General features: G+C 31.6%; 4 protein-coding genes and 2 long non-coding RNA genes across 14 annotated transcripts; 2 read left to right on the forward strand and 4 right to left on the reverse strand.

Moving 5' to 3' along the window:
* Nucleotides 1–2,207: 2,207 nt before the first annotated feature.
* On the reverse strand, nucleotides 2,208–10,054 carry LOC128883083 (uncharacterized). 4 transcript variants are annotated; one of them, XM_054135077.1, is made up of 10 exons: nucleotides 8,477–10,054; nucleotides 8,065–8,212; nucleotides 7,915–7,932; nucleotides 6,009–7,827; nucleotides 5,672–5,818; nucleotides 5,282–5,625; nucleotides 5,132–5,233; nucleotides 4,862–5,074; nucleotides 3,657–4,745; nucleotides 2,208–3,604 (listed from the first exon to the last, which is right to left on the reverse strand). In XM_054135077.1, exons 1-10 carry the CDS (start codon nucleotides 9,563–9,565, stop codon nucleotides 3,588–3,590), a joined length of 4,986 nt encoding a protein of 1,661 aa, XP_053991052.1. In that variant the 5' UTR covers nucleotides 9,566–10,054; the 3' UTR covers nucleotides 2,208–3,587. The 4 variants fall into 4 exon arrangements, with proteins under 4 accessions (XP_053991052.1, XP_053991051.1, XP_053991050.1 ...); XM_054135076.1 differs by having other exon boundaries at nucleotides 3,657–4,742; nucleotides 4,883–5,074; nucleotides 6,009–7,932; XM_054135075.1 differs by having other exon boundaries at nucleotides 4,883–5,074; nucleotides 6,009–7,932.
* Nucleotides 10,055–13,420: 3,366 nt separating this feature from the next.
* LOC128882918 (uncharacterized) lies at nucleotides 13,421–14,277 on the reverse strand. 3 transcript variants are annotated; one of them, XR_008458614.1, is made up of 4 exons: nucleotides 14,141–14,276; nucleotides 14,002–14,071; nucleotides 13,603–13,946; nucleotides 13,421–13,558 (listed from the first exon to the last, which is right to left on the reverse strand). It is a non-coding gene; the product is annotated as an uncharacterized LOC128882918 (long non-coding RNA). The 3 variants fall into 3 exon arrangements; XR_008458612.1 differs by having other exon boundaries at nucleotides 13,603–14,058; nucleotides 14,141–14,277; XR_008458613.1 differs by having other exon boundaries at nucleotides 13,603–14,071.
* Nucleotides 14,079–15,901, forward strand: LOC128882913 (uncharacterized). Of its 2 annotated transcripts, XM_054134760.1 has the most exons (5): nucleotides 14,079–14,236; nucleotides 14,287–14,460; nucleotides 14,507–14,742; nucleotides 14,871–14,937; nucleotides 14,991–15,901. In XM_054134760.1, exons 1-5 carry the CDS (start codon nucleotides 14,125–14,127, stop codon nucleotides 15,002–15,004), a joined length of 603 nt encoding a protein of 200 aa, XP_053990735.1. In that variant the 5' UTR covers nucleotides 14,079–14,124; the 3' UTR covers nucleotides 15,005–15,901. The 2 variants fall into 2 exon arrangements, with proteins under 2 accessions (XP_053990735.1, XP_053990734.1); XM_054134759.1 differs by having other exon boundaries at nucleotides 14,871–15,888.
* On the reverse strand, nucleotides 15,800–17,838 carry LOC128882910 (GATA zinc finger domain-containing protein 14-like). 2 transcript variants are annotated; one of them, XM_054134753.1, is made up of 4 exons: nucleotides 16,392–17,838; nucleotides 16,253–16,327; nucleotides 15,998–16,177; nucleotides 15,800–15,940 (listed from the first exon to the last, which is right to left on the reverse strand). In XM_054134753.1, the coding sequence occupies exons 1-4, from the start codon at nucleotides 17,836–17,838 to the stop codon at nucleotides 15,852–15,854; spliced, it is 1,791 nt and encodes a 596-aa protein (XP_053990728.1). In that variant the 3' UTR covers nucleotides 15,800–15,851. The 2 variants fall into 2 exon arrangements, with proteins under 2 accessions (XP_053990728.1, XP_053990727.1); XM_054134752.1 differs by having other exon boundaries at nucleotides 15,998–16,198.
* On the forward strand, nucleotides 17,093–18,560 carry LOC128882917 (uncharacterized). The gene is made up of 4 exons (XR_008458611.1): nucleotides 17,093–17,196; nucleotides 17,257–18,066; nucleotides 18,319–18,359; nucleotides 18,421–18,560. It is a non-coding gene; the product is annotated as an uncharacterized LOC128882917 (long non-coding RNA).
* A 294-nt stretch (nucleotides 18,561–18,854) lies between these two features.
* Nucleotides 18,855–25,246, reverse strand: LOC128882912 (uncharacterized). Of its 2 annotated transcripts, XM_054134758.1 has the most exons (15): nucleotides 25,181–25,246; nucleotides 24,380–24,908; nucleotides 22,808–24,326; nucleotides 22,666–22,715; nucleotides 22,345–22,396; nucleotides 21,805–22,300; nucleotides 21,697–21,728; nucleotides 21,596–21,640; nucleotides 20,203–21,539; nucleotides 19,951–20,145; nucleotides 19,785–19,889; nucleotides 19,504–19,680; nucleotides 19,345–19,448; nucleotides 19,124–19,258; nucleotides 18,855–19,064 (listed from the first exon to the last, which is right to left on the reverse strand). In XM_054134758.1, exons 9-15 carry the CDS (start codon nucleotides 20,656–20,658, stop codon nucleotides 18,878–18,880), a joined length of 1,359 nt encoding a protein of 452 aa, XP_053990733.1. In that variant the 5' UTR covers nucleotides 20,659–21,539; nucleotides 21,596–21,640; nucleotides 21,697–21,728; nucleotides 21,805–22,300; nucleotides 22,345–22,396; nucleotides 22,666–22,715; nucleotides 22,808–24,326; nucleotides 24,380–24,908; nucleotides 25,181–25,246; the 3' UTR covers nucleotides 18,855–18,877. The 2 variants fall into 2 exon arrangements, with proteins under 2 accessions (XP_053990733.1, XP_053990732.1); XM_054134757.1 differs by lacking the exons at nucleotides 18,855–19,064; nucleotides 19,124–19,258; nucleotides 19,345–19,448; ... (2 more) ...; nucleotides 19,951–20,145; nucleotides 25,181–25,246 and having other exon boundaries at nucleotides 20,678–21,510; nucleotides 21,596–21,728; nucleotides 24,380–24,889.
* Nucleotides 25,247–25,558: the final 312 nt, after the last annotated feature.

Here is a 25,558-nt window from a genome sequence, read left to right on the forward strand (position 1 = left end):
ATCTCTTTTTCAAATACCGTAGAATTCATATTTATCTGGAACTTTAAAAACAGGGTAAGATCTCTAGAAATGGTCTATTTCGGAAAATAAAACCATGTGGTAACAGAGTAGAACGTGCGCGTGTTTGTAACACCATATTATATATTGCTTTCTCCACAAATGTAAAGAAAATCTTTCGACTCAACGTGTCTTCCTTATATTTACAAGAGTTTTTTTTTGAATTTATTTTAATTTTTTAAAGAAAAAAGCTTATAAATTGTTGTATTTGTTTTTTCCGTAATGAAAAAATAGTAGAAAGTTTGTTTGCGTAAAAGCAAATGTTAATCATTGAAATCCCATTTGTATTATGTGTAACCTTAGATAATCATAGCAATAAGTTCATATCACAGCGATTGGAATGTCATTTTTTCAATTGTCTATTTTCATAATTTTACACTGTAAAACATTTATTTTTCACCAAGTGGAAATACCAATGCAAACTTTAAGTGATTTAGTATGACTTACACATTACGTTTTGTCATCATGTGTATGCGAATTCCCGTTAATAGTGACATAACATTTGCCATGTTTCCCAATATTGGAGAAACTTGTCAAATAAACCTTTTTTTTTGTGAAAAGTTGACCAGAAAACATTTTCTTTTATCACACATCGATTAAACAAAATACTGAAAAAAGTCTGGAAGATTAACTTTTTCAGACAACTCAGAAATCCGCGTTCCGTTAAATGATATGTCCTTTCTTTTATCAAAAACGCAACAACACTTGACTTAAATAAACAAATGGAATCTGTGTGTCGTGGGCACCACGATACGTATTGTTTGTGCGCAAAAAAAGTTTCGTATTGTTCAAAAGAATAAGCTGGGATGCGATCTCTGAGGCGTTTGAAAGGACTACTTTAAAATGGAATGGAAGAGAAAGCGTTTTTATATTTTAACAAGGTCATTTATTATTCATGTTAATGGAAAAATTATGGAAATATCGCGAAAAAAAAAAATCATAGGAAAAACATTTGAAGAGATATATTATGAGCGTCTTATCAAACACCGTTTTTTTTTTCAATCATGTAATGGCAATGCTTAAAACACACTGAAAAGATTTAACACAAGCTAAAGAACCTAGAAAATTCGGCGTGTCGTAAATGTAAGGTTCGGTAATATTTTTCCTTAACAACTTTACTTAGAAAACATGTCAACGTATCTTGTTTTTTATTACTACCTACTATTAGAATAATGCCCTGTTGAATAGGTACTGTCAGTGCTTATAATATTAGATGATTTTTCTTGTGGTTTACATACTTCCATAAAGCACTGCTAGCTTACCAAGATTGTCTTATATGAAGAGAAAATGACTCAATTTAAAATTTCATGATTCTCATTCTTATTTTGAAATTTTCCGCATCACATCAATCGTTTTAAATTAGAGACATATCTCCAACATTCGAATACGCTATAGAATGGAATCTTCTTATCTTTTACCTGAAACAAAGAGTGGTCCATAATGCTGTTTTTGTAAAAGACACTCTTAAGAGAACTTTTAATTCCAAGGTTAACAAATGAAATTGTGATCTTTTGATACTACGTCATATGAAAAATAATTTTTACTATATCATTCTAATTGTAAATTCATGACATTTGACTGACACTTAATTTTGAGATCTGCAAGCTGACTTTGGTGACCCTTGTACTATGAAAGCGTATGTGCTTTATGTCTTATACAAAACTTTGAATGAAAGCTCGACTAAAAACCTTGTGTTATTTTCGATTAGTCAAAAAAAAACATAGTAATATATTCATTTCGTCTAATGACGTTGAAGTTGCTTTAAATAACCAACGTCGTGTTCTGATTGTCTCTGTTTATATACGAAAGATTGCTCAGTCTCCTGTGTTGACATTCTCATTTGACATAATACAAAACGTGAGACGTAAACATTATATTTTACCAAATCGTATTGTTTTTCTACTTGAACTCACATGGCAGCAAAGTGAAAAATAGTCCTTTTATCCTAGCGTTATGAAGCGGTTGATATGAAATCTTACGAAATTCTTGATTTGTTACCCAATTCTACACTTTTTTTTTTCTTCTAAACAAAATACTTAGTTGAAAATTATACGGTTAAAATGAAAACAAGAGTCTTTTTATTGTGAATAAACACTACTTGTAAAGATATTGCACTTTTTAAAAAAATCAAGTGTCACGATTTAAATTGAATCCAAATATGAAAAAGGCTGTGTTGTTTATTTTGTTTCAATTTCCACAAAATATTTTTAACAAATAACAGAGAAGAAAAACATACGAAAAAAATCAATTAACATAAAAATACTCTGGACACACGATGAATGTAGCATAAAAAAACAGGATGCCATTTTGTTAAACTCAAGTGACCTGGGGTTTGGAATTTTGATGAATACGGAAGCTGCGTAAAAAGAAGAACGTAAAAAAGACTTAGAATCTTTTTTTTTATGTGTTTGTAAAAAATCTATGCGGTTGATTGCTTGAAATCATTTTTAAAAAGAAAAACTTTTTAAAAATCCAGACTGAATAAAAGGAATATATTATTAAAAAATTATTAATTGGAATCGGTAAGAATAACTACATTTTAATAAATTCTGAAGCGTTATGCATACTCTGCTAATCTACAGGCGTATAAAAATAGCAGAAAAAAATAAACGTTACGGTAAAATTGCAAAAACATTATTGTATTTAATTACGACGACAAAAGTCGTTCTATAAGTGTATCATTGTTTGACGAATCAGCGAAAATACGAATTATAATCGCCCATACTATCCTCATAGACTGATGATTATAGTTATAGATGAAGTTTAAAAAATTATTGATTTTTATTGTAGACTTGACAACTATTTACTTCCAAGATTTGGAAACTGTCAAAAAACATCGAAAATAATACTTTCCATAACAAAGTACAGGAGAGTATATGATATTTTGGGGAAAAAGACACCAGTAGAAACGTTTTTTTTTGAACTCAAACCTCAACATTTCTACATTACAAGCATTATCTGCATTAATTTCTCGTATGCATATAGGTAACAGATCAGAATATATGGGAATTTCATTTCCATCGCGCAAAACGCCCATAGTTTTTATTAGAGAAGTAATAGTTGGTATGTGAACTTCGGCGGTGTAGCAATCCAACAAAAATACCGGCTTGAAGGGTTTGGAATATTATCTTTCAAAAAGATATTTTTCAAATGACAACATGGTAGTATAGGTCGGTACTAATGCGGAAATCCATAATTTTTGCTTCAAAATTTCTGTTCGTAAAGGATTTAGGTTAAAAAGAAAACAGAGTACTAATTTTTCAAATGAAACATAGTTCAAAACTAAGGTAGCCATAATATTGATATACCACAGACTCTTCAGAACTACTGCAACAAACTACTGCTAAAGAGAATCTGTAATTTTTTGGTTTTAACGGAAACCAGCAACAAAAAAAAACTTTTTCTCTTTATTTGTACGCAAATCGATTATTTGAAGTGAAATAGTGGATAAATGCTCTTATTCATAATTGTATAGTCTTTCTGACAAATTTAATCATAAACTTTTTTTGGAACAAGATTTAAATGGTTCGTCACTGACTGTCAGTTTCTAGAGAACAATTTTTTTGAATTACAATAATACATGACAAAAAAAATCTTACTAGATAAATTATTTGATTCGTTTTGAAACAGAACTTGTGCATCGTTTTGTTGGTTTTCTGACAACGCGTTACACTTTTCACTACCAGTACAATCATCTCTGGTTGAATGGATTGAATAAAAGTTTGGTTGCTGAAAAAGAAATTGACTTTTTTTTTCCTGACATATCGATACGTGATTATCTGAAAGGTCTCTTTTCATGCATTCAGTTTGCAAAACATCATCATGAAATGTTACATGAGATTTTTCAGCTGCATTCTCAAAAGCATTTTGTAATGACGGTTTGGGACAACAAAACATTGTCTCGTCACGGGTATGAATTGGATGATCACTAGTTTTTTGACATTGTACCAGGAACATTTTAGTTTGAGGATGAAACATACTTGGAAACTTATTTGAATGCGGTTCCTCAGAATCGGTTGAACCTTCCTTGAAACATGTTTGATTAACAAGGGTTTCAGATTTGTTTTGATGTATGTCATTCTCTTTGTATGCCATACCAATTGTACTTTTTTCATTTTGTGGCTCGTCGCAAGATTGGAAACCGTTGAAATTATGAATGTTTTCATTAGCTCCTCCATTAACATGACCCTTCAAATCAGAAGAACTAACAGCCCCATTTTCTACCTGACTTTCAAATGTATGACACGAGTTGTCATGTGTCATACACTCAAGATAATCGCAAGCAGGTGACATGTTGGTTTTAGATATATCAGAATTTGAGTTTCCGCCAGTAGCACGATTAATATATTCTCCAAACAATAATGGGCTGGAAATTTCAGGGTATGAATCTAATAAAAATGAGGATGTTGTGGATGCTGTCGACGATAACATATGCTTATCCATTAATTCTGGGTCCATTTTTTCTGAAAAAAAAAGACTTGGATCTCTTATACCTGCGTCAAGATATTTATGTTGCAATACCGATTCCCGTGTTCCTAGTGGTATCTGTTCCATTCCATCCTCTGCACCAAAATGACTATGACTAGAGCTAGTACTTGAGGCTCCAAGAAAGAAATTGTGATTATTCACAGTTTTGGAATAAACAGTACAGTTGTTCCTCATTTGGGAAAAATTATTTACTTCTTCTGCTAAAGAAATTCAAAGAAACAACAATAAAAAATAATTATTCTGGTCAAGAAAACAATCACATAATGGTATACAAAAAAACCTTTTCGTTTAATACAAGTAACACTTTAAGACTAACATTGTGAACCTCCAAACACACCATTGTAATGAGGTTTCGAACACATAGGTAAGCTGGAGTCCGCATTTGTCGATAACTGAGTTGAACCCATGCAGTCGAATGTTTCTGTTCCAGATCCATCTAATAAAAGATTTTTGGTGGATGGCATGTAAAACGTTGGCATTAAAGGTGGCATAAGCATTTCTCCATTTAAATAGCATGGAAAATTCAGATCTACACAAAGACAAAAAATTAAACTAAATTTTAACATGGTACGCAAAATATGCTGACGTTGAGTTGTTGAGTTGCTACATAGACGAAGATTCGACCCTATGTTGTCATAAGTGTTGGAATTATAAATTGGTACACCGACATTTAAGTTTTTAGTAACATCTGCACGTAAATGATACAAAATGTACAATTTTCTTTTTAAAAACTTGCCCGAATTCGGTTGAAAGTCTAATTGGGAGGAAAAACCAGATGTTGAGTTAAGGGTTGACGACATGTTGATATCATGGGATGAAGCAGTCCAACAATTTGGAAGCGGTTGTGTGCTAACAGAAGGGCTTTCTCGAAGTGAAGAACTGACATTAGGTGAATGTAACAAAGGAGAGTGTGTGCCATTATCAGAGTGATTGGGGAATTGTGAAAAATTGTTTTGGTCAATGCCTGAATGTAAAGAGTTGTTGCTCGTAAGGTATGTTGGTATTTGAGTTTCGCTATAACACTTCAGTGATGACGACAGTAACGCCAAATTAATTTCACGTATTGTATCAGTAACAATTCTGTGCAACCGAAATTTAATATAATTTGATACGCATGAACCCGTACTTTGTAACAACTCTTTTAACAGTGTCCGGAATACGTTTTTGTGGTAGTGGAGGATGATCCAGACCGTATGCTACCCGTGATAAGAATTGACGAACTAGATCATGATATAAGACAGCATTAACCTCACACGGTAAACCCATCATTTTTCTATAAAGAGAACATGTTTTGAATGATTTTAAGCGAGAAATCCAATATAAATTAAAGTGTCAAGTTATAAGCTGATAACTCAGCGTTTTGATTCACCACGTCATATATGAACCTTAGTTAGCTATAAGTTTTTGTGAAGTATAACACTACCGTATTACAAAAAAAATTAAGTTTAATACTCTTCTTTTACCTGCGATGTTTTGCTTCTTTGTCGTAACTTCCGTTTATTGTTATATCGCTTTTTGTTCTACACTGTTTCGATTCTGGTTTGTAGCCCATGACACTTTTATCAAGATTAGATTTTCCTAAGAACTCTTCTGATAATGCTGTTGGAAACCATGTCGTAGAGCAATTTTCATCTACAACGGTTTCAGTGCCACTTGTCATGGATGAACTTGTTGTGGTAACCGACATAATAGACGATGTGTCCGTTGAGGGATGAACGCAATCAATTGATTCACCATTATTCTGATCCTTTTTTGTAGCGCTACAACTTTTTTGTGACCTCTCTTCATTCACATAAGAGAACCCTTGCTTTACTAATAGTTTCTCACTTCCTTTCCTTTCATCATCTTCTTGGTATCCAGTCAAATCAGAAATATCCGAATGGGTTTTTTTGTGATACCCAAGACTATGGCCTTCATTTGAACTGTCTTGTTGAAAATCATTTTTTGTACCAATGTGAGACGGGTAGTCTGTGAACGATGCCATGTCATTAGGCATCTTATTAAATTTTTGGTCAGTTTTAAAATCATCCTCTATCAAGCATTTTTTAAATTGAGAACTTCGTAGAGTTTTTTTCTTTTTACCATTCATACTTGAAGACAAAGAAGTGGAAGTATTGAATTTACTCATAGGTGAAAAATTAGCAACTCTACTACTTCGTTGTAGAATAGATTGTAAATCTGACGTTGTAGTGCACGCAACATTTTGATAAACCAAATTTAAATCAATGTTTTCCGACTCTTCTAAAGGTTCTAAGTGTGCCAAAACACTTGTCATGACTTTGATAAGAACCGCCTCAGCTTTCTCTGCTTGCTCCACTATATCACATGTTGTTATAGGACTGATTGGTGAAGGCAAAGAACTGCCAGTATGATTATAAGAAACTGTATGGTTTATATTTTCGTCCGATGTTACTTGAAATCCCAAATTATTACACCGAGAACCATTTGTTAAATTATGCCCTACATTCATCATATTATTAGCATTCGATAGCGATGACATTTGTTCCATGTGTAGCAAATGATCTTGCCCATGCATTGTAATATGGTCTGAACCCGATTCCAGTGGATTATTTTGGTCGGAAATACTTTTTTCGGTATAAAATTGAGACATTGTATCAGTAATTAGTTTCGACGTTTCATTACCAGAGTATCGACTGCAATTCGCATTGGAATAAGGAAGAAAATTTGCTGTTTCGTTTTGAGAGACGCATTTAGACACTCTTGGGATTGTGTAACGAAAATTCGGTTTTAACTGCATTGATTGGCAAATTGACCGTTCATGACGAGAAGATTGTTGACAACTATGTTCTACTGAGGAATCACAATTTTGAACGTTATTCACACTCTCGTACTTAAACGGAAATGTCTGATTCTTGTTGTTTGACATTTTTGTTTTACATTGATGTCTCCTTCTTCTCTTCCTACTTTTTTTATTATCATTTGACGCATCTCGGTGAGACGAAAATGAGGAATTACGAGAAGAAGTTGACGACAAGTTTTCGCTGTTATCGTCTATTTGTAATTTTACTTTTTTATAGTCTCGCTGATTCATCGAAAGTGCTTCTGATTGTAAAAATTCCTCTTTCGTCAGGATATTATCCGCCGAGTGATTTCTGCAACTTCCCAGATTCTCATTTAAACGACTTGTCAATTGGTTTTTACTGTTTCCGCGTTGATTTCCTAATCCACTGTCCGAAGTCTGATTTGGTGACCTTTTGAGACACATGCTGTTATCTTTGACAAGGGGATGAGATATACAAAGATTGGAATTATTTAAAGTATCTTGATAAGAATGTGACATGTCTTTATTATTTTTTTGTATCATGGAATGGCAAGGAACAGAATGATTTCTTAATGAATCGGACATACCATTGGGGATTTTATTATCTAAACAGAACATTTTAAATAAGCTTTGCTGATAAAATGTTAGTATGGAGGTTAACTCCATTATTATATATAACGACTATTTTTATGTTTACAAACTTTGTGAATTACAACTTTATATGTGTGGCTGCCTACCCATAAGCGTTGTATGGAGCTCCGTGACATCATTCGGCGAGACGGGTCGCATATACGAGTTTAAACCCAAAGAAGAATTCACTGAATTTTTCGCCAAAGTCTCTTTTCCACTCAACCATTTGTTTCGATACAACGTTAATAAAGGTTGCTGGAACATACAAATAATTTATAGATTCCAGTGTACTCAGTCACTATATTAACGAGTAAATGTTTTCAATAAAAATGAAACTATTTAGCATAATAATGACTATTAAAGATGACAATGTAAAAGCCGAAGACAAAAAGAGCTATAGAAATTTTTAGGATATAAACGGAAGGTAAAAAAACGAATATATTGAAAAAAACTGAAAGACGAATAAAACAACAAAGCGAAAGAAAGAAAGCAAGAAAGAAAGAAAAGCTTGGTAGTTACCTTTTTTTTGAAAACAGCAAGAATTTTAGCCTGTGAATTAGAAAAAATGATATAATCTTCAAAAGGCCAAATACGATGACTTCCTTTAGTATCATGCTCTTCTAATAATTCCTGAAAAACAGCATCGCCCCCATATTCGTTACCTGCACCATTGCATCGATCAGAAACACCAAACCAATGCAACTCGTGATCTGTATATTTTTGTTGAGGGCAAAATGTAGCGAAGACATAATGATCACGTGTAAGGAAATCAGATAAACAATCCATAAAAAGCTTTGGAATTCGAACACTACTGGATCTTTGGTCGTACTGTAGTATTTTAACTCTCCCCTTAACCTTCCCAGTCGTTCTCGCAGATTTTATGCAGTGTTTGGCGGGGCAAAGAACCCACGGTCGACTCGCTCGATGATCATTGAAGAAAATTAAAAGTCGTCGACGTTCTACAGTTGGAGTACAACATACAGAAGACGAGTATCCTGTTGTTTCTTCTGAATGATGTTGATTGTCATGATGGTTACGAGATTCGGTAGTAGTAGTTATTTTAGAACTTTGATCTTTCAAACTGAGCCGTGTGGTTCCTTCACGAAAACCGTCAAGAAGACATTTGATTTCCTCTGGATTTTGAACACCACATCTTCGCATAACTAGCATCCCTAATTCAAAATGCTCATTGATTAAACATCTTTCTTCTTCACTTGGTATATCTTTAATTAATTGTACCACTTCAGGTAAGGCACGAGGAACCCAAGATACTACGTAATAACTACGCGGTGGCGGTAAAACATTTGTATTCACGTTAGGACACATATTGGTATATGAATTATTTAATTGATGAACGCTACTGAGTGAAGGCAGAAGAAAGGAAGGTTGGTGAGTAAATGAGTTAGCTACATTGGGGACTGATACTTGTGGTGAACAAGATATGCTTGGAGAATGTTTTTTTGAAATGGAGCTGGAATGCAGAAATGGTTGAGCTGAACGTTGAACACACTCTTGTAAATATGGATCGTGAGCTAAATGAGGTAGATGAATTTTTTGCTGTTGTTTAGCGGAGGGTTGCGGAATACATTGTTGAGCAACTAGAGACATTTTTACCGACTAATTTACTAGAGAAAAATTGGGGTAACTATTATTTTTACCTATAAAAAATTAAAACAAAAAATAAACCTATTCTAGTGAAAAAACTTAAAATGGAATAATATGAGTCAAGATAGAATAATACAAAATTTTGTGCGTTTCTAACAGTATCAAAAAAAAACTACTCAAAAAATGAAACTAGAGACATCGAAAAATTTGAAAAAAGACTTATTCTGAATGACTTATTTTTGCAAAACAATCATATTAAATTGGAGTGAAAACACCGTCCGAAATTTTTATTTATTGTACACCTTAATGTTTCATTGAGAAAATACAAAACTAGTTGAGTCCAAAAAAAAATAACAACATAAAATCGCAATCCTCAATACCATTTATTTTGCGACGCCGTTAAATGAGACGCGCTGAATTAGAGCTACTTGAAAAAAAATATAGGATGTCTATGCACCTATCGCTCGAAGCCGCATTTTACACACAAGTGACATGTGCAGAAGATGTTAAATGTTTTTAGCGTCTTTATTCAATTTTTTTCAGGTCCAATAAAAGTTGTTGTAATAAATATTTTTATAACAAATAATTCAAGTAAAAGAATTATGTTTAAAAATAACGTTGATATTTCAACATACATTCACGAAAAATTAACTCAAAAACTAGTTTTAACACCAAACATTTTGTAAAAAGTAATAAACACTACTTTTGTGGAGCCACACATATTTCACTTTTTTTTACAATTACATTGACAAAAAACTGGGTTATCTTCAAGTAATTATAGTAGTATTGCAGCTTCTATTTTCTTATATGATGAAATTTTCATTGGTATTATACTTAATTAAATAAACACAGTTCACTAAAAGTTACGTCCTCTTTTAATTATAACAAACACCCTTATCAAAAAAGAATTTTACCTATTCATGATGTTTTTTTTAGCAATTTAATTAAAAAAATTTTTAGAAAGTATTCTTTTTAATTGTAAAACCTTTTATAAACATCTTTGGTAAATGATGGCAATATAAAAAAATCAATAACAAGCGATACAGAATTATTATAACCTTTTCCACAACGTAACTAGACCATCAATTTTGTCGTCAAAAACACTATGTACCCTAATCTTTGAATCACTATTGTATATCTTGTTAATGACAACTCCATGGCGAGTTTAAAAAAAGCCTTAACATTTTGTTCACGTACATTGTCGATTTGCTAATAATGATAGTTGAATAAAACGAATTTTTTGTAATAATAAATTTTTTTAAATTAAACATTTCGCTGTGTTTTTATGTTTTTTAAAACACAATTAACGTTATATTTTATAAATTTAGAAAAAAAATTCATCATTATTTCAAATAATAAATTCTTACGCTAACGATATATTCTTTTTTACTTTGTAATTTTCGTTTCACTTTGTTTTTCTCTCAAAAAAATTAAGAAATTCTTAAAACATTCATGTCAATTGCATAAGTTTAAAAAGCGAAGGTTTTGTGAAGGTTATGTATGGGTACTTCATGTCTTAACCTTAATAAACATTTAAAAAAAAGTAGTAAGTTGGGATCAGATAATTCCAAATAAATAAAGGTGTATGTATGCAAGCTACATTTGGAACTAGTTAAGAATAAAAAATGTGAGAGATGCTGGTATTCGTATGTGAAGGCAGTGATTTACATCAAGTGAATCATTTCTCAGAAACTTCAAAATTTTCAAACGATGTTTGATCGAAACATAAGATTTAATTTTTAGATACCTAGTTTTGTGTATTTAATTGATGATGGTCCATTTATAAATGTATATAAAAACGTTTTCTCAAATTATTTGTTCAAAAAACATTACATATGTTAAACGGAAGCGAAATTGTGATTTTTGGTAAAGTTGAAAAAAATTTAATAAATAGAACGTTTTAGTGATAGTTTAAAAGATTTACTTTTTTCTTATCCAACACAAAAAGATTTGGACACCGTTAACCAAGCGAATGTTAAACGGTAAGTTTTTACTCAAAGATTTAAAATTATACAAAATCTGCATGGAATTAGGCCGTAGTCAATTGTCTAGAATCAATTAAACAATATATTGAAACTAGCTTTTACCGATAAGTCCTTTAGGCACAACCAAGCTGCGTTCTCATTTATTTTTTTCTTCACAACAGGTTGTGATGCTTAGCGCAAATCGCATAGAAATGCTTAAATTGTGAAGCGTTTAAATTGACATCGTTTGATTATTACATATACTTCAACATAATTTACATTTTTTCTTATGTGATGTAAGCGCTCAAACACTACTTTCTAAAAACATTGGCTAATATATTTGTAGAAAAATTAAATAACATCTTTTTAAAAATTTACCTGCCTTGTAGACTAATTCGAAAGAGTTGTAGGTTGATGTCATACTTCGTTGACTTCTAAAATTGGTTTTTATAGCGTATGTGCGAAATGAACACGAAATTAATTGGGAAAATTCAACCCTACCTACATCACTCATAAATACGATTTTGTTTGAATCTGCCACTGAGCAGTTTCCAAACGTTGAGGTAAGACATATAATGGAGAAATTTCCCTTGACTTTAAAAACAGTAAATGAAGCTTTTTTTAAAATCGCGATAATCTACTGTTCTCGTTTATAATCCAATACACAGTTGCACCACTTAGTTTAAAAAATGTTATGAACTTTATCCATGTATTGAACGTTTATAAAACTTGATAGACTTCTACACTAAAACCGTAACACCGTGCGCTATTTTGAAGTAATGTCAAAATTTCTGTCAATAGCATTTAATCTCCAACGAGAGTAAAACAATTGCCTTCAGCTGATTGTTTTGTTAGTTGCATATTACAGTAATTCACGTAGTTTAGTGTTTAATTTTTTTCACTCAAATTAAAAATTTTTCTTAAACAAAAGTTGTTAAAATTGTGTTCTTTTTGGTTATACTGATGCATAAATCTGAAGTATACGTACTAGTCTAATCTCTGTCACAAAAAAAAAACTAACGACGCAATTAAAACATAGGCAGTATGATCATACTAGCAAATTTTTTTAATAGAAACGTAAGTACTTCTTGTAGCTAGTTTATGCATCCTTTAAAATGGCCGAAGAAACAAAAGGTGTTAGTGTCATTTTTGCCTCTACCCCTTTGCGATTTTAAAGTAAATATTTTCGATATAAATTTTACTATTGTCTGGTCTTTTTTTGCAAATAACATAAGGAAGAAAAATTAACAACCAGTGTATTGTGGTTTTGTTAGCATTAATGTTTTTTTTAAGAAGGTTTCATTTCATATTTTCAGTGTACTTGTTACCAACATTGTTTAAAGCAATAAAGTATTTAACAAGTTTTCATTTGTTAGAATTGAAAATCAGAGACTAGGAAAACTATGAAAGTTGAATCATTTTAAAAAAAGATATATTCTTCATTTCAATAAGAGAACTCACGTGTTTGCTTTGGTTATAGTATACGTTATTTTAACAAGTTAGACTCAATACTTGACAGTTTCTTAAGTTTATAAAAAAATTGAGATTTCAAGTAATAATTGTCCATAATTTTCACTAGCTTTAAATGTATTTTAAAGACATAGGTTGCAATAATTCATCACTATAATTTTGTGGTAAAAAAAAGTACTTCCTAAAAATTCTACAACCATCGCATCTAACGGTATTTGATTTAACGGATTTCAAAAGAAGTAAATGATAATGTTTCAATAATGGTTGTATTTTCTTTAAATTCATTAATTTGAGATTCACGGGAACCTACCTAAAAAAAAAAACATTTTATAAAAAAACAAAAATCTATATATGTTTAGAATGTATTAAAACGTATAACTGATATAATGTTATACTAGAAGATCCTTAAAAAAAGTTAAAACAAACCTTTGAAAGCCAATAACACATTTCTTTTATAGATTTCTGAGATCCCTCAACAACTCCTTGTACAGAACCATCCTCCGCATTATTTCGAATCCAGCCTACTACTCCATGGATTACAGCTTGTTGTTTTGCAAATTTTCTAAAATAGACTTTTTGAACTTTTCCAATAATTTTAAATTTTACACGTAGTAACATCTTGTTGTTACAATGACGTAATCAAAGAGGACATGAGACAGAATTAAGTTTTATTTGATATTCCACATGGAAATAACCCTTCTAATACAAATGTAATTACTCCTACAACGGAGTGAAACTATTTTTTAAAATAGACTACGATTACGAGGAACTTGATTGAATAACATCTGTGACATCAACAGTAACCTATGCTGGAATCCAATCATGAAAAGACTGAAATGCTTTTAATATGATAAGGCAAATACTTAAAGTGTTGCCTAACTTTTTGAACTCCTATATTAAAAAAGGTATCTTTTAAATGTAAAAAATGTAACCTTTTTTTGATTATTTTACTATAAGGACATTCTTGTGATATTAAAATAGTCAATTGTAAGTCTAAGTGGTGACTTATGCACGTTGGGGTGTTTTATGGAGTGGTTTCCACAAAAACTCGATTTCGAACACCTACAGCATGGTCCTATGAGCAACAACACTTAATCCTAGGAAGTTTTTTTGTTCCAAAACAAATCAATGAAAAGCAATTTACCTGTAATACTGTCACCATTTGTACCTCAAATGGATGAAACTCCGCAGGAGTGGCTAGATTGTTTACTTCACAAACATTTACCGGGATTAGCGACGCGTAAGTGTATATTAATGAATTATTTCCTTCATGCATATTTTTTATTTCAGAAACTAATCTTAGAAATCTACTGGGTGATGTTTTATCGCAAGTGGAATTCTCGTCGGGTTTCACTGAAGAAAAAATGGAAAAGCTTTTCACAATAAAAACCTACTCTCCAATGAACCGCAAAAGGATACTTAACGAAAATGCAGAGCCAACGGAAGTACAAGAAGAACATAAACGTAGGTTAATGATTCCCAAATAAATAACTAATACTTGTTTCGTCAGATTTAAACACAATTTACGATGCCGTAAAGATTTTAAAAAATGTGTCTTTAAATGACTTTCAGAAACTTTTAGTTAATCTAGCAATTTTAGAAAACGCTGAACGTGGACTCTGTAAAGTTTTCCTTAACATAAAGACATTGTTACAAAACAACAAAACAAACCCGTTAGCTTTATCAGAGTTGATGCTTTTACGTGAACTCGTTCGTGAGTCCACGACATCCTCTCCATCTTCAACGGTACGCGTTTATTCAATAAAATAGAGTAAACGCTGAATTTATGTTAATGAGGGTTTTATATGTAGCTATGATAACTATGAAATTTTTTAAACCAATTTCTTTCTTCTTCATCAATCTTTTATGTGCAGGCATTCCGAAATTCATTGGATCGGCTTTATCAAGCAATGACAGAAAACTCTGATGTTCCATCCAGCGGTATATGTGGAAAAGGTAACACGGTCCCAAATACGGTTGAAAAATTGGTACAGGCGCGTGGATATGAGGAACTTCGCCCTGAAACCGCACAGCAATTAGGTTTGTCTCCCGACTATTTAAAGCAATATATAACAACCTCAAGTAATACGTTTGTCGATTGGAGTTTGTTTAATAAATACGCTGAGAATAACGCAGCGGTTTTCACTCCCCAATTGCCAAAAGTGAAAACTGTTACTAGTACCAAAGTGCCCCTAATTTCTTCGGATGGGAAATTGATTTCCGCTGAAAAGGTAATGCAAAAAGCAAAAGAATCATACGAAGATGAAATACCCACATCTTTTGATTCCGCGTTTAACGCTAAATCATTTTTACAGTCTGTCTTTCAACAAAGTACACAAAACTGACAGAGCAAAAAAAAAGCAAAAAATATATTTTAATAATCGGTTAGAATGACTGCTTTGTGTATTAAGAAGCAAAAAATACAATATAATAATAATAATAATAATAATATTATTATTATTATTATTATTAATTTTTGCTATAAAACACAACATTTCATCGTAAAAGGAAAACTTTGGACGCTTAATCAGTCTATATGAATACCTCAAAAAAGTATCGGTTTCTTTTTTTTTAATTTACTTTATGTTCAGTAAAACTGAATACAACGCGTTACTAAAAACATATTGGAAACCATCAATATTAAATGTTTTTTTTTCCTTATCTAGACCATCCAACCTTACACAAATTTGTAGGGTGTGAAAACAATCATTTAAATCTACTACAGCTTGAAATAAAATTAAAATCCGTGTGGATTTAAAAAAAAAATTGAAGGAAAATTTAATAAAAGTATTTTGTTTTCAATGAATATAACATATGAAACGTGTGTGATGCGTAAATAAGGAATGGTAAAACCTTCATTGCAAAGAAAAGAAATTTGTGTCTTCAAGTCCATGATTATCGTAAAAGGGTGATGCAGGTAGAATAATCGAACATTGTGCTTGATCTAAATGTTAGTAAACGAATTAACGCTCACAAAGCACGTAAACATTATCATTTATACCTTGCACCATGATGCATTCTCCTGTAATCGGGTCAAAAGTAGACCGGCGGAGTCGACATAAGCTTGGAGCAAGGCTTCTTAATAAGCGCATTTTAGAAATCATTGAGATCTTTGAAAACTCTGATGGGAAATTTTCTGTTCTAGGAACTGTGAGTTCCTCTATTAATTCCAATAGCGTTTCTGACAAAAAAGAAGTCAACGCTTAATAAAAAAGTTGTAAAATTTCATGTATCAGTCATGGTTTGTTCATCTAACCAAAAAGAACTTTTCGAATATTCTCATGATATATCCGTCGCCAAAAATCCCTTTGTTTAAAAGAAACAGATTCAACTAAATTTAATAAAAACAAAAATGTATAAGGTGTTGCAAACTTTCTTAATTGCAAAGATCTTACATGTCATATCCACTGTATATCCTTGAGAGTTCAGGTTTGCTAGATAAAGTAATGCTGCTATTGTTCCAGTTTTAAGCACTCGTTTCTTGTTTTGACGTCGAGACATTGTTAATAGAAGTTTACCAGCTTGTTGTATATCCGTCGTTAATGCTGCGCGGTGAGCAGGTGTTAGACGCACTTGCTTTCTTAATTCGATTCCTCTGCTTTCCAATTTTTTCAGTAAACTTCTTTCAAAATAAATGGGCTCTTTCTGTGAGTTAATCCACAATTTTAGCCATTCGACGCTTTTTTTGACTCTCTCTGTTGGTGAAAATTTTTTTCGTTTTTGTTCTGAACGAAGTAGAAAAATTTCCAGCTCGTCGTTTAATAAAGTTTTTGTGTTATCACTTCTATTATTTCGTAAACATGGATGCATACTCAAACTTCCATTTTTTAATGCACAATTTGACAAAATATGGTGCAAGTCATTCATTCGCCAACTATCATTGCCTACTTTAAATGAATTAGCTAACGTATTGTTTTTATAGAAATTATTGGAAGGCGTATACGCATGGGGTACTGGTTTTCGTACATTAGAGGTACTGTTGTTGTTATACTGCATAGTTGTAAATCCATGCCCACTTCCCGAGCGGTATTCAGTAATACCATGATGGTTAAAAGTATCATTATTTGCTGCATGGTTCATGTTGTTTTGTTTATGACTTGTGTTCTGTGGGTAATTTTGATGTATAGCTTCCGTTCTTAGCGTATTTGAATGTGTAGTCGAGTTGAGCGTGTGACTTTGATATGAAGGAACATTGCGCGTGTAGTTTTTATGTTTAGAAATACTACGGTTATGGTTTGAATATTTTGTGGTTTTACTCAGAGGGATGTCAAACAATTTGTCGCGTTTGGTCACACTGGTGACTGAAGTCTTAGCTCTCTTTTCACGGCGACCGTTTGAGTGCTTTATTATCCCTTTAAATTTTGTCTTGTTGACCGTGTTTTCACCTTGGCTAAATAAGCGTTTTTGATTCAATTTCAACAGAAACATATCCACGGGGTTTGAAAATTCATTTAACACTGGTTTATCATTGGAAAAATGTAAATTTGGATGAAAATTCTTAGCATTGTTTGGAAACGTTGTGTGTGTTTTTTCTGTAAAATAATTTGCGATGTCTGTGGTGTTTTTCTGTAAATCTTTATTTTCTTTAGCTTTTAAATATAAAGGTTTCGTAATATGTGACGTATCGTTATTAACCACTTCATATAACTTCTTATGATAAGGAAGAGAAATCTGAACGTTATTATAAATATGGTCAGCAGGGACATGCGGAAAAAATTTTGGTAAAAATGAAGCATCTTGATGGAAAGGTGTACCATATCGATGTGTGAAAGCTTGGACTCTAGTGACATTTGTTTTAAAACTAACAAGAAAAAATGAGATAGCATAAAATAAATGTATCATAATACCAAATTTTCATGATATATGTTTGTTAAACTACCTTTGTTAATAATTATTCTATCTCATTTTTGAACTCCCGTCCAAAATAAAAGCATAAATGATTTTTCAATTTAGCGTAATTTTTACAATGATTTTTCTTGTTGAAGTTTTACTATGTTTATTTAATTTTATGTAAATAAACTTGAAGAAGGCGTTATTTCAATGCAAATAAAGTTAACCTGTGATTAAAAAGTATATACCAAGTTGTTTAGGTCGAAATAAGGAACTATTACATAATATTATTTAAGTTCAATATAGTTTACTACAACTTAATTTATTGTTCCCATTATTAAGTTTTGTTATTTAGTTATAACAGACAGAATTTAGATTTTGTAGAACTTTTTCCTTTTTTTAAAAAAAAAAATTTCGGAATGTAAATAAGTTAAATTTAATGTTTTTTGTTTATTGACTTTCGTTTTCTAATAAATTGATTTTTTATAATAGTTTAATCTGAACAGCAAGATGAAGCTGCTGGTGTAACTTAGGTATCAGTTAACCACAACAACGTAAGTCATGTTTTTCAAACCTCATAGTTCTTGTTTATAGTCTATGTTACAAGACGAACAGTGAATAGAGACAAAAGCTTTTGTTGTTGATGAAGTGATTTATCAATAGGATTCAATCTCAGTACATTGCTATACTTATTCCAGGTAATGATTAGACTCCATTTGCAAGAGAGGTTTGGTTTTTTTAGGTCTTCACTCAGAAGTATCTTTTCCTGGTCGCTGATGATTGCCCCTTTGGTAGCATTCGACCTTAATTTAAAAGTATAAAGTCATATTTTATGAATTTTTCTCATTCAATTGATTAAAATTTACATGTTGTGTTGTATTTTATAGAAAGCAAGTGTAATGATGGTTACATAATAGTAGAGAACAGTGTATGCTAGTACCAAAAGTAGTCATAGATGTAGTCAAAAACACTAAGAATGTGAAAAAATGAAGTTTCACTTCTTCATGTAGTGTTTTAATACTACAAAATAGTAAAATTGTAAATAATGATTTTAATAATCGCATCCTCTTGAAACAACCTCTTTACAAGTCGGACGAAGGAGAATTGTATGTTCCATTTGTGAAACATAACTATTTTTGCAGTCAACAAGAGGTGGATACGGTACTATTACTTCAGATTCAACCAAATTTTTCAAAGCTATTAAATGACGTGTTTGACCAATATCATCAAGCCATCGTCTACAATTTTTTTAAATTTTACACAAAAGGTTTATCGTTTAAAATAGTGTTAGAGTTACCTGCAGAAAGCTAGGGTACCAAAGTTTTGTTCTATAGCATGAAGAAGCGATTTGCTATTTTTTAAACGAAGAGAAACGAAACCCTTTTCGTAGTCTTTCATATAATGACTGCACTCCCCTGATTCTATGACACGTCTAGAAAAAAGGATAAAAGATATTTCTAACGAAACCAATATTTTTTTCTTTCACGAAGAATCTATCCTATGTATCAAAAATGTTACCCAAGTCCTGTTGATGCAAAAGTCTCAATAGCATACACTTCGTTTTCCTCCATAATGTCGGATAAAGTTGTTCTAACTATTGGAACAGATTTTCCTCCATGAATCTGTTCCAAGAATTCATATAAAGAAAAAAAAAGCCACCCACGCTGTGAAGTATACCTGATATGGCAAAATGGAGTGTCCGTTAAGATTCGCAACTGGTTTTATAGGAATGAACTTTCCATTCAATTCAATTTCGTAACTTTCAATTGTTTCTTGAATGATAGCGCTAACTTCAGATATTTTAACGTCAATTCCAGCTTCCCGTATTCCTGCGTTCGTTGCATCTTTTGTTGCCTACATTAAATAGCATTATGAAATGATGGTCAAAGAGTTAATATACAATATTTTAAAAGGATAGTATTTTGAAAAAAATGCAACGTAAACTGAATTCAACCAACTTGAACAAGATTATCATATTTTGGATCGAAAGCTATAGTAAAAGCGGAATCAATAATTCGACCTCGAACATGAACACCGAAATCTAATTTCACAACATCTTCGTACTAAAAATAAAAAAATAAGAAATGAAAAAGGCAATTATTTAAGAAAATCGATTCAGAATACATTTAAAATGGTCATATCGCCATAATTTGGTGTATAATGAGCTGCAACATGATTGATGGAACATCCAGTAGGGAATCCATATCCACATTGTAAACCAGAAGCCAAAATAAGTTCTTTCGTTTTGGCTTCAAGTCGTTGACAAATATCAATCATACTCATACCTGGCCGACAATAGGACTGAGCATACTTTCGTACCTATTTTTTAAATGACCGAAACATTATATCGCTTTAACAACGTAAAAAAACACATACTTGTCTATGGCATTCAGCGGCACAACGAATATCTTGGTAATCTTCTTCAAAAAGTTTATCAACGTGACGCTTTTCTTCATCAGTTGTTCGATAAACATTGGACCCTACATATTGTTGAATTTCACCTAGAGGAAATATTTTATCTGGAAACATGTTAATAATTGGTATTGTTGGCGGATCTGTTTGACACGAGTCTTTCACGCTTGGCCAATTATTCAAACATCGAAACATTGAATTATCTTGCTCAGGCAGATCATTCAGTTTGATGTTTTTTTTTTTCTTTTTTTTCTTTTTTTTTTTTAAAAGGTTTTCATTATGAGTTTTGGACGGAACGTCATTTAATGGAATACACTGAATGTCTTGATTTAATAATTGATCACACTCTTTTCCCGAACCTTTGAGTGGTACTGAAGCTTGATCGCTTTCTTTAGGAGGACAAGATTCATGTTGTTGCATTGTTGTAAATTGAAAAAGATGTAATTGCTTCCAAAAAAACAGTCACGGTAATCCGCTCACCTGGTGTTCATGCAACAGAAATTCCGCTTGCTTTTTTCCTTCACGCAACTAGCGAAAACAATAAAAGGAAAATGTCTTTGATTTTAAATTTCTACAAGACTATTATTCTTCTCTACTGTTTATGTTGCTCAAAACGGTGACTTTATAATTACTGGATTGATGGTAAATAAGAAGGAAAATGATTAATGACTAGAAAGAGCGTGGTAGAAAAGATACATGTAGTTGATTCTATAAAGGAATTCGGATACATTGTAAATGTGCTCTTTTAATTGCAATGTGCGTGCGTGTATGTTTTTTGATCATTCTTTTCTTTATTGGTTTATAGTAGTTTCTAGTAGCAAAGATGGAAAGAGTTGAGTTTCATTCTTAATTTCTATTGAAATCACGAATCAAATTAAATACATTAATTTATTTTAAGTTTTGTCAATGAGAAAAAGCTGCGGCGTATCGCTTTTTCTTGCTCGACGACTAACAAACGGCAAGAGAAAAGCTGCAGAAAATTACAAAATAGTGAAACAAGAAAATAATTGAAAAGAAAAAAAATAAATTAAGCAAAGCGATAAACATTGATAAAGAACCATCTTTTAAAAAAGAATAAAGGGATTCATTTAAAAAGAAAAAAATACTTAAACCAATCACTATTGAAGTATTATCCAGATACAGAAATATTTTAAATTGATGATACTGAGGCTTGATATAAAACTAACACCGAGAAAGAGCTTCATTAACATTGCAGCGTAAATATTCAATACGACCGTCAGGACGTGCTATAATTAATAAATTTTTTTGATCCTACAATACTCGAACGCATACACATTGATCTATTTTTTACACGCAACACAAATCATATGCACCACTGTGTTCAGTTGCTCAGTACCTCAATAGACTTTTTTTTCTTAGGATTATGTTGCGCATGGCAAAACTGGCAAGTATTACCATTAACACATCCCTTTGTCCAAAAAAATGCACAAGGCTTACAGCTATGAGGATGAATTCCAATAGAGGATGATCTAAAGTGAAATAATTGACACATAAAAATTTATTATTTTAAGCAAAAAAAAATTTTTATTATAAAAAAAACCATACGCTAAAATAGGTGAGGTTGATGAGTCATTCGTAGGTCGAACGTGAGTTTCACGCTCTAAAAATTGATTTTTTTGAAGAGATGCTTGAGTGATATTATGGCGTCTAGCATCAGCTACGTGAAATATAATAGTTGCGTTTTTAACTTGTTCAGTTGGGCAAACAAGAGTTTCTTGCATGGGGATCCATTGATCCTTAGTTGTTGTTTTTTCCATTTTTTTTTTTTGTAAATTTTTAAAGCAATCAGACAAGAAAGATTCTGACAATTTATTTGAGGTAGCATTACAAAATATTGATGGTAAATTGTTCTGGTTTTGTGAAAAAACCTTGTTGATTAAAGTATCCTTGTCTTTTCGGTTATCATGAACGTCGAGAAACTTATGCGTATTTGATAAAATGTTTGGTGTTGAGATAACATCCATTGTAAAGTCGCTTTTGGAAATATCACTAAGATGAGGGGTCGAGTTGCAGCATAACGTGCTACTACTTTCTATATCATCTATAGTAGAAATTATGTCATATAAGAACATACGAATATCTTACTATTTTTGAAGGCTAATGTATCATGACACAAAGCTGTGAAATCGGAATCATTCTGTTAAAAAAAAAAAGATTGAATACAAGAAATCATAATTTGAATAAAAAAAAAAAAATGAAAAAAACAAAATCTATAAAAAATAGACGACACTTGAGGTGCGTAAAGTATGATGGCGGAATACTGAGAGGGTGAAACACAGTTTTTTTTCTTTGAAACTGTCAATTGTAACAGATGTATGGTACTAGAAGAAAAAGAAGGAAACACGTCTTTGAATGTTGGGATGGAGCCGAAATAGAAAAAAATAGAAGAGTTCTATGAATGATTACCAATGATAAGGATGTTGGATGATTAAACTTTTCTGAAAAACCGTCAGACACTACAAAATAAAAAGATCAAGATTTTGTTTTTTTTCAAAAAACACTTTTTGTTTTTCATTTGATTTTCTTGGAAGAAAAAAATAAGTTTTACCTGGATTCCATTGATGAGAAGCTTCAATGCTTTTTGTAGTGACATCTGAAAGACGATTGAGTTTAAAGACAGATGAGGGAGTAGGATACGAAGCGTAATGAAAGTCATCTAATGATTTTGTTAAAGGTACAGAGAATTTCAATGAATGAATGGAAAGAGCTGTTTCAGAAGACCAGCGGGGTGACGTGATATATTTTGGTGATAAAAAATCAGTTGAAATGGTAGTTTTATTATTATATAATTTTTTCGAGGATTGATTTTTATTAAATGGCTTTTCATCAAGTGAATCATGATCATTTAAAAAAGTCTCATTGTAAATGGTTTCGGGTTTTGAATCGGATTGAAAAATAGAATTAAAGTGATCTAATCCACAAGAATTATTAGAGAAATCATCTAAATTATATGAGGCACGATCGGCACGAGAGTTGTCATATTTGGGTGAAAAAGCATCAAGATGAGCCCAGGAATAAATACATTCTGTTGGTTCAAGCGTTGAGCTATTTAATGGCTCAAATGTTTTATTAAAGTTATTACTATTTTCATTGTTATTATTACACATTGGAGTTCGGAATAATGTTTAAAGACGTCACTGAGAAAAAAAAAATGAAAAATATTCTTCAAATGTGTTACCTAATAGTGTAAAACTAGTTGGTTTTTTTTTTCTTTATAATTCAATGAGGGTGAAATTAGGTGAGTAATGCAGTACTAAAAAAAATTTCACTGTGATTGAACGTAATTTAAAATTGGAATGTCAACTTTCTTGTCAGTGTTGGATGTTTCTGTGTCAAAATAGCATTAACTTTTTGATACTGGCATAATGAGTCGGATTCAATGATTGAATATGTTTAGAAAAGCGATGATTTCGATTGAAAGTTTTACTGCATTTACAAGTGGTAAATTTACAGACCAATATAAAAATATTACAAGATGCGTTGATGATGTTCAAAAAGAAACGTCCATTTGAGATACCCTAGGAACTTTAAGAGTTTTCAATAGTTAATACAGTTTTTATTCTACTCGAAGGTATTAATGCCTATCATAGAATCGTGAATTTTTCGTCATTGTATGAATTCGTTTACTGATACATTATTGTTTCATTTTCTTTTGCTGCTAAATAATGACTTATCATTTTACATGCAATGCTTTTTTATCGTTTTATAGTATGATATTGTTATGCGGAAGTACCCCAGTAAGCAATTGGTTTTTTTTTATCAACAAAATAATTGGTTTAAACAACGTGCTAATATATTCATTTTAGTAATCTTTTAAAAAATGATAAAACGAAATCACGTCCTTATACAACTTGAATATACCCGGTAGACACGGGTATTTGAAAAAAAATCTTACTGATTTGTCTTATACGTTAAAGGCGAGCATTTTTTTTTTAGAATTCAAACGTTGAGCGTATGTTGAATTCTGATCAACGTACAACTGCATGAGCACATGTTTTCGCCTAGAATTCTACATTTTTTCCATCAAAGTGCATGTTTTTTGGTATCCCTCGTATCAAACTCGCGCACTGATAAAATCAATTTAACAAATGCACAACAAGAAATTTATACTAACGCTCACAGATTTAACAAGCTTTTTTTTTTCTCCACTTATTTCACTAGTTTTTTTAAATTGAGTCCAGGCATTATGAATGTTTGTAACATAAATTTTTTGTGCTTTAATAAAAGAATATAGCGCCTTCACATGAAAGAGAAGTTTTTGGTCACCACCTTGTATTTGGAATTGAATGCAGCTACTGAAATGTATTCTTGTTCATGAAACGCATTCTATTTCATTATAGATCTTAATATTACAATTTAAATGGACTCGAACAACGATACAATTAATTGTGTCTTATTTTCCTTCTTTACGTTTATTAATTTTTCTATAAAAACATTATTGTGGCCTAAGCATTTCTATACAAACTGCCCATTTGCGTCACGCTTCACATGTTTTAAAAATGTTATCAAAAACAAGTGTAAAGTGTTTACGATTCAGTACTCTTTTGAAATTTCTGATTGCCATTATGACGAACCATCTAATGGAACATTTTGTCAACGAAAATGTGCTGGACATTAAGAAAGCAAAAGGATTTTATTCGTTAAATGTTCTACAAGAATTAGAAAAAAAAAAAAAAAACATTTAAAAAAAATTGATTGGAATCGAAACCAGTACAATAAAAAACAAAAGTACATTGAATAACATGAGCTACAATAAGAGAACTCAGCTACTGAAATATATGTTAACTTGTAAACAACTATTGATCTCAGTAGAGTGTTCACTTTATTAGGAAACGATACAGATTTTCTATAAAATATTTTACAACCAACACAAGTAGGGTACACTTTTTTATTAATAAAACAATTCTTTCTATTTTCCTACTAGCTTAACCGTAGTGTCTAAGACGGTATGCGACTCTTATGGTTTTAGTAAGGTGTACTCTGGTTGTCACATAATGACACCCTTTATATCATGAAAAAGATATATTAAAAAGGAACTCACCTTGTTGAATGAAAGAAAAAAAAAATTTCTGTGTGTTTTTTATTTCATGTAAGAAGCACAGGGCCACAAATAAATCGTTACAGCAGCAGGCATTTTGTTAGAACGCGTCATACAGGTTCCCAGGTTATTGTCGAAGGGAAAACAAAGAGTGAAATGGACCGTTTGATTGCTGTCTACGCGACGCATTAGCCAGATTAAATTTCAGCCTTTTCTAGACTTACTCCCGATGAATGACTAGAGCTGATTTTAAAAGAGACT

Source organism: Hylaeus volcanicus, unplaced genomic scaffold (genome assembly GCF_026283585.1).
Source record: "Hylaeus volcanicus isolate JK05 unplaced genomic scaffold, UHH_iyHylVolc1.0_haploid 12197, whole genome shotgun sequence".
In the NCBI taxonomy this organism is placed as follows: domain Eukaryota; kingdom Metazoa; phylum Arthropoda; class Insecta; order Hymenoptera; family Colletidae; genus Hylaeus; species Hylaeus volcanicus.

What these genes read in the sequence shown, in the direction of transcription:
- LOC128883083 (XM_054135074.1), bottom strand. Translation starts at nt 9,565, where the DNA reads ATGTCTCTAGTTGCTCAACAATGTATTCCGCAACCCTCCGCTAAACAA. An exon ending in TTGCTGTTTTCAAAAAAAAG is followed by an intron (nt 8,213 to 8,476) that starts GTAACTACCAAG and finishes TGTATGTTCCAG; the next exon opens with CAACCTTTATTAACGTTGTA. An exon ending in GCTCCATACAACGCTTATGG is followed by an intron (nt 7,933 to 8,064) that starts GTAGGCAGCCAC and finishes TGTTCTGTTTAG; the next exon opens with ATAATAAAATCCCCAATGGT.
- LOC128882913 (XM_054134759.1), top strand. Translation starts at nt 14,125, where the DNA reads ATGAAAAGCAATTTACCTGTAATACTGTCACCATTTGTACCTCAAATG. An exon ending in TTTACCGGGATTAGCGACGC is followed by an intron (nt 14,237 to 14,286) that starts GTAAGTGTATAT and finishes TTTTTATTTCAG; the next exon opens with AAACTAATCTTAGAAATCTA. An exon ending in AGTACAAGAAGAACATAAAC is followed by an intron (nt 14,461 to 14,506) that starts GTAGGTTAATGA and finishes TTGTTTCGTCAG; the next exon opens with ATTTAAACACAATTTACGAT.
- LOC128882910 (XM_054134752.1), bottom strand. Translation starts at nt 17,838, where the DNA reads ATGATACATTTATTTTATGCTATCTCATTTTTTCTTGTTAGTTTTAAA. An exon ending in TATTCGAAAAGTTCTTTTTG is followed by an intron (nt 16,199 to 16,252) that starts GTTAGATGAACA and finishes TTTTTTATTAAG; the next exon opens with CGTTGACTTCTTTTTTGTCA. An exon ending in AGAATGCATCATGGTGCAAG is followed by an intron (nt 15,941 to 15,997) that starts GTATAAATGATA and finishes ACTAACATTTAG; the next exon opens with ATCAAGCACAATGTTCGATT.
- LOC128882912 (XM_054134757.1), bottom strand. Translation starts at nt 23,366, where the DNA reads ATGTGTAATAATAACAATGAAAATAGTAATAACTTTAATAAAACATTT. An exon ending in TTCTCATCAATGGAATCCAG is followed by an intron (nt 22,716 to 22,807) that starts GTAAAACTTATT and finishes TTTATTTTGTAG; the next exon opens with TGTCTGACGGTTTTTCAGAA. An exon ending in AGAAAAAAAAGTCTATTGAG is followed by an intron (nt 21,511 to 21,595) that starts GTACTGAGCAAC and finishes CGAGTATTGTAG; the next exon opens with GATCAAAAAAATTTATTAAT.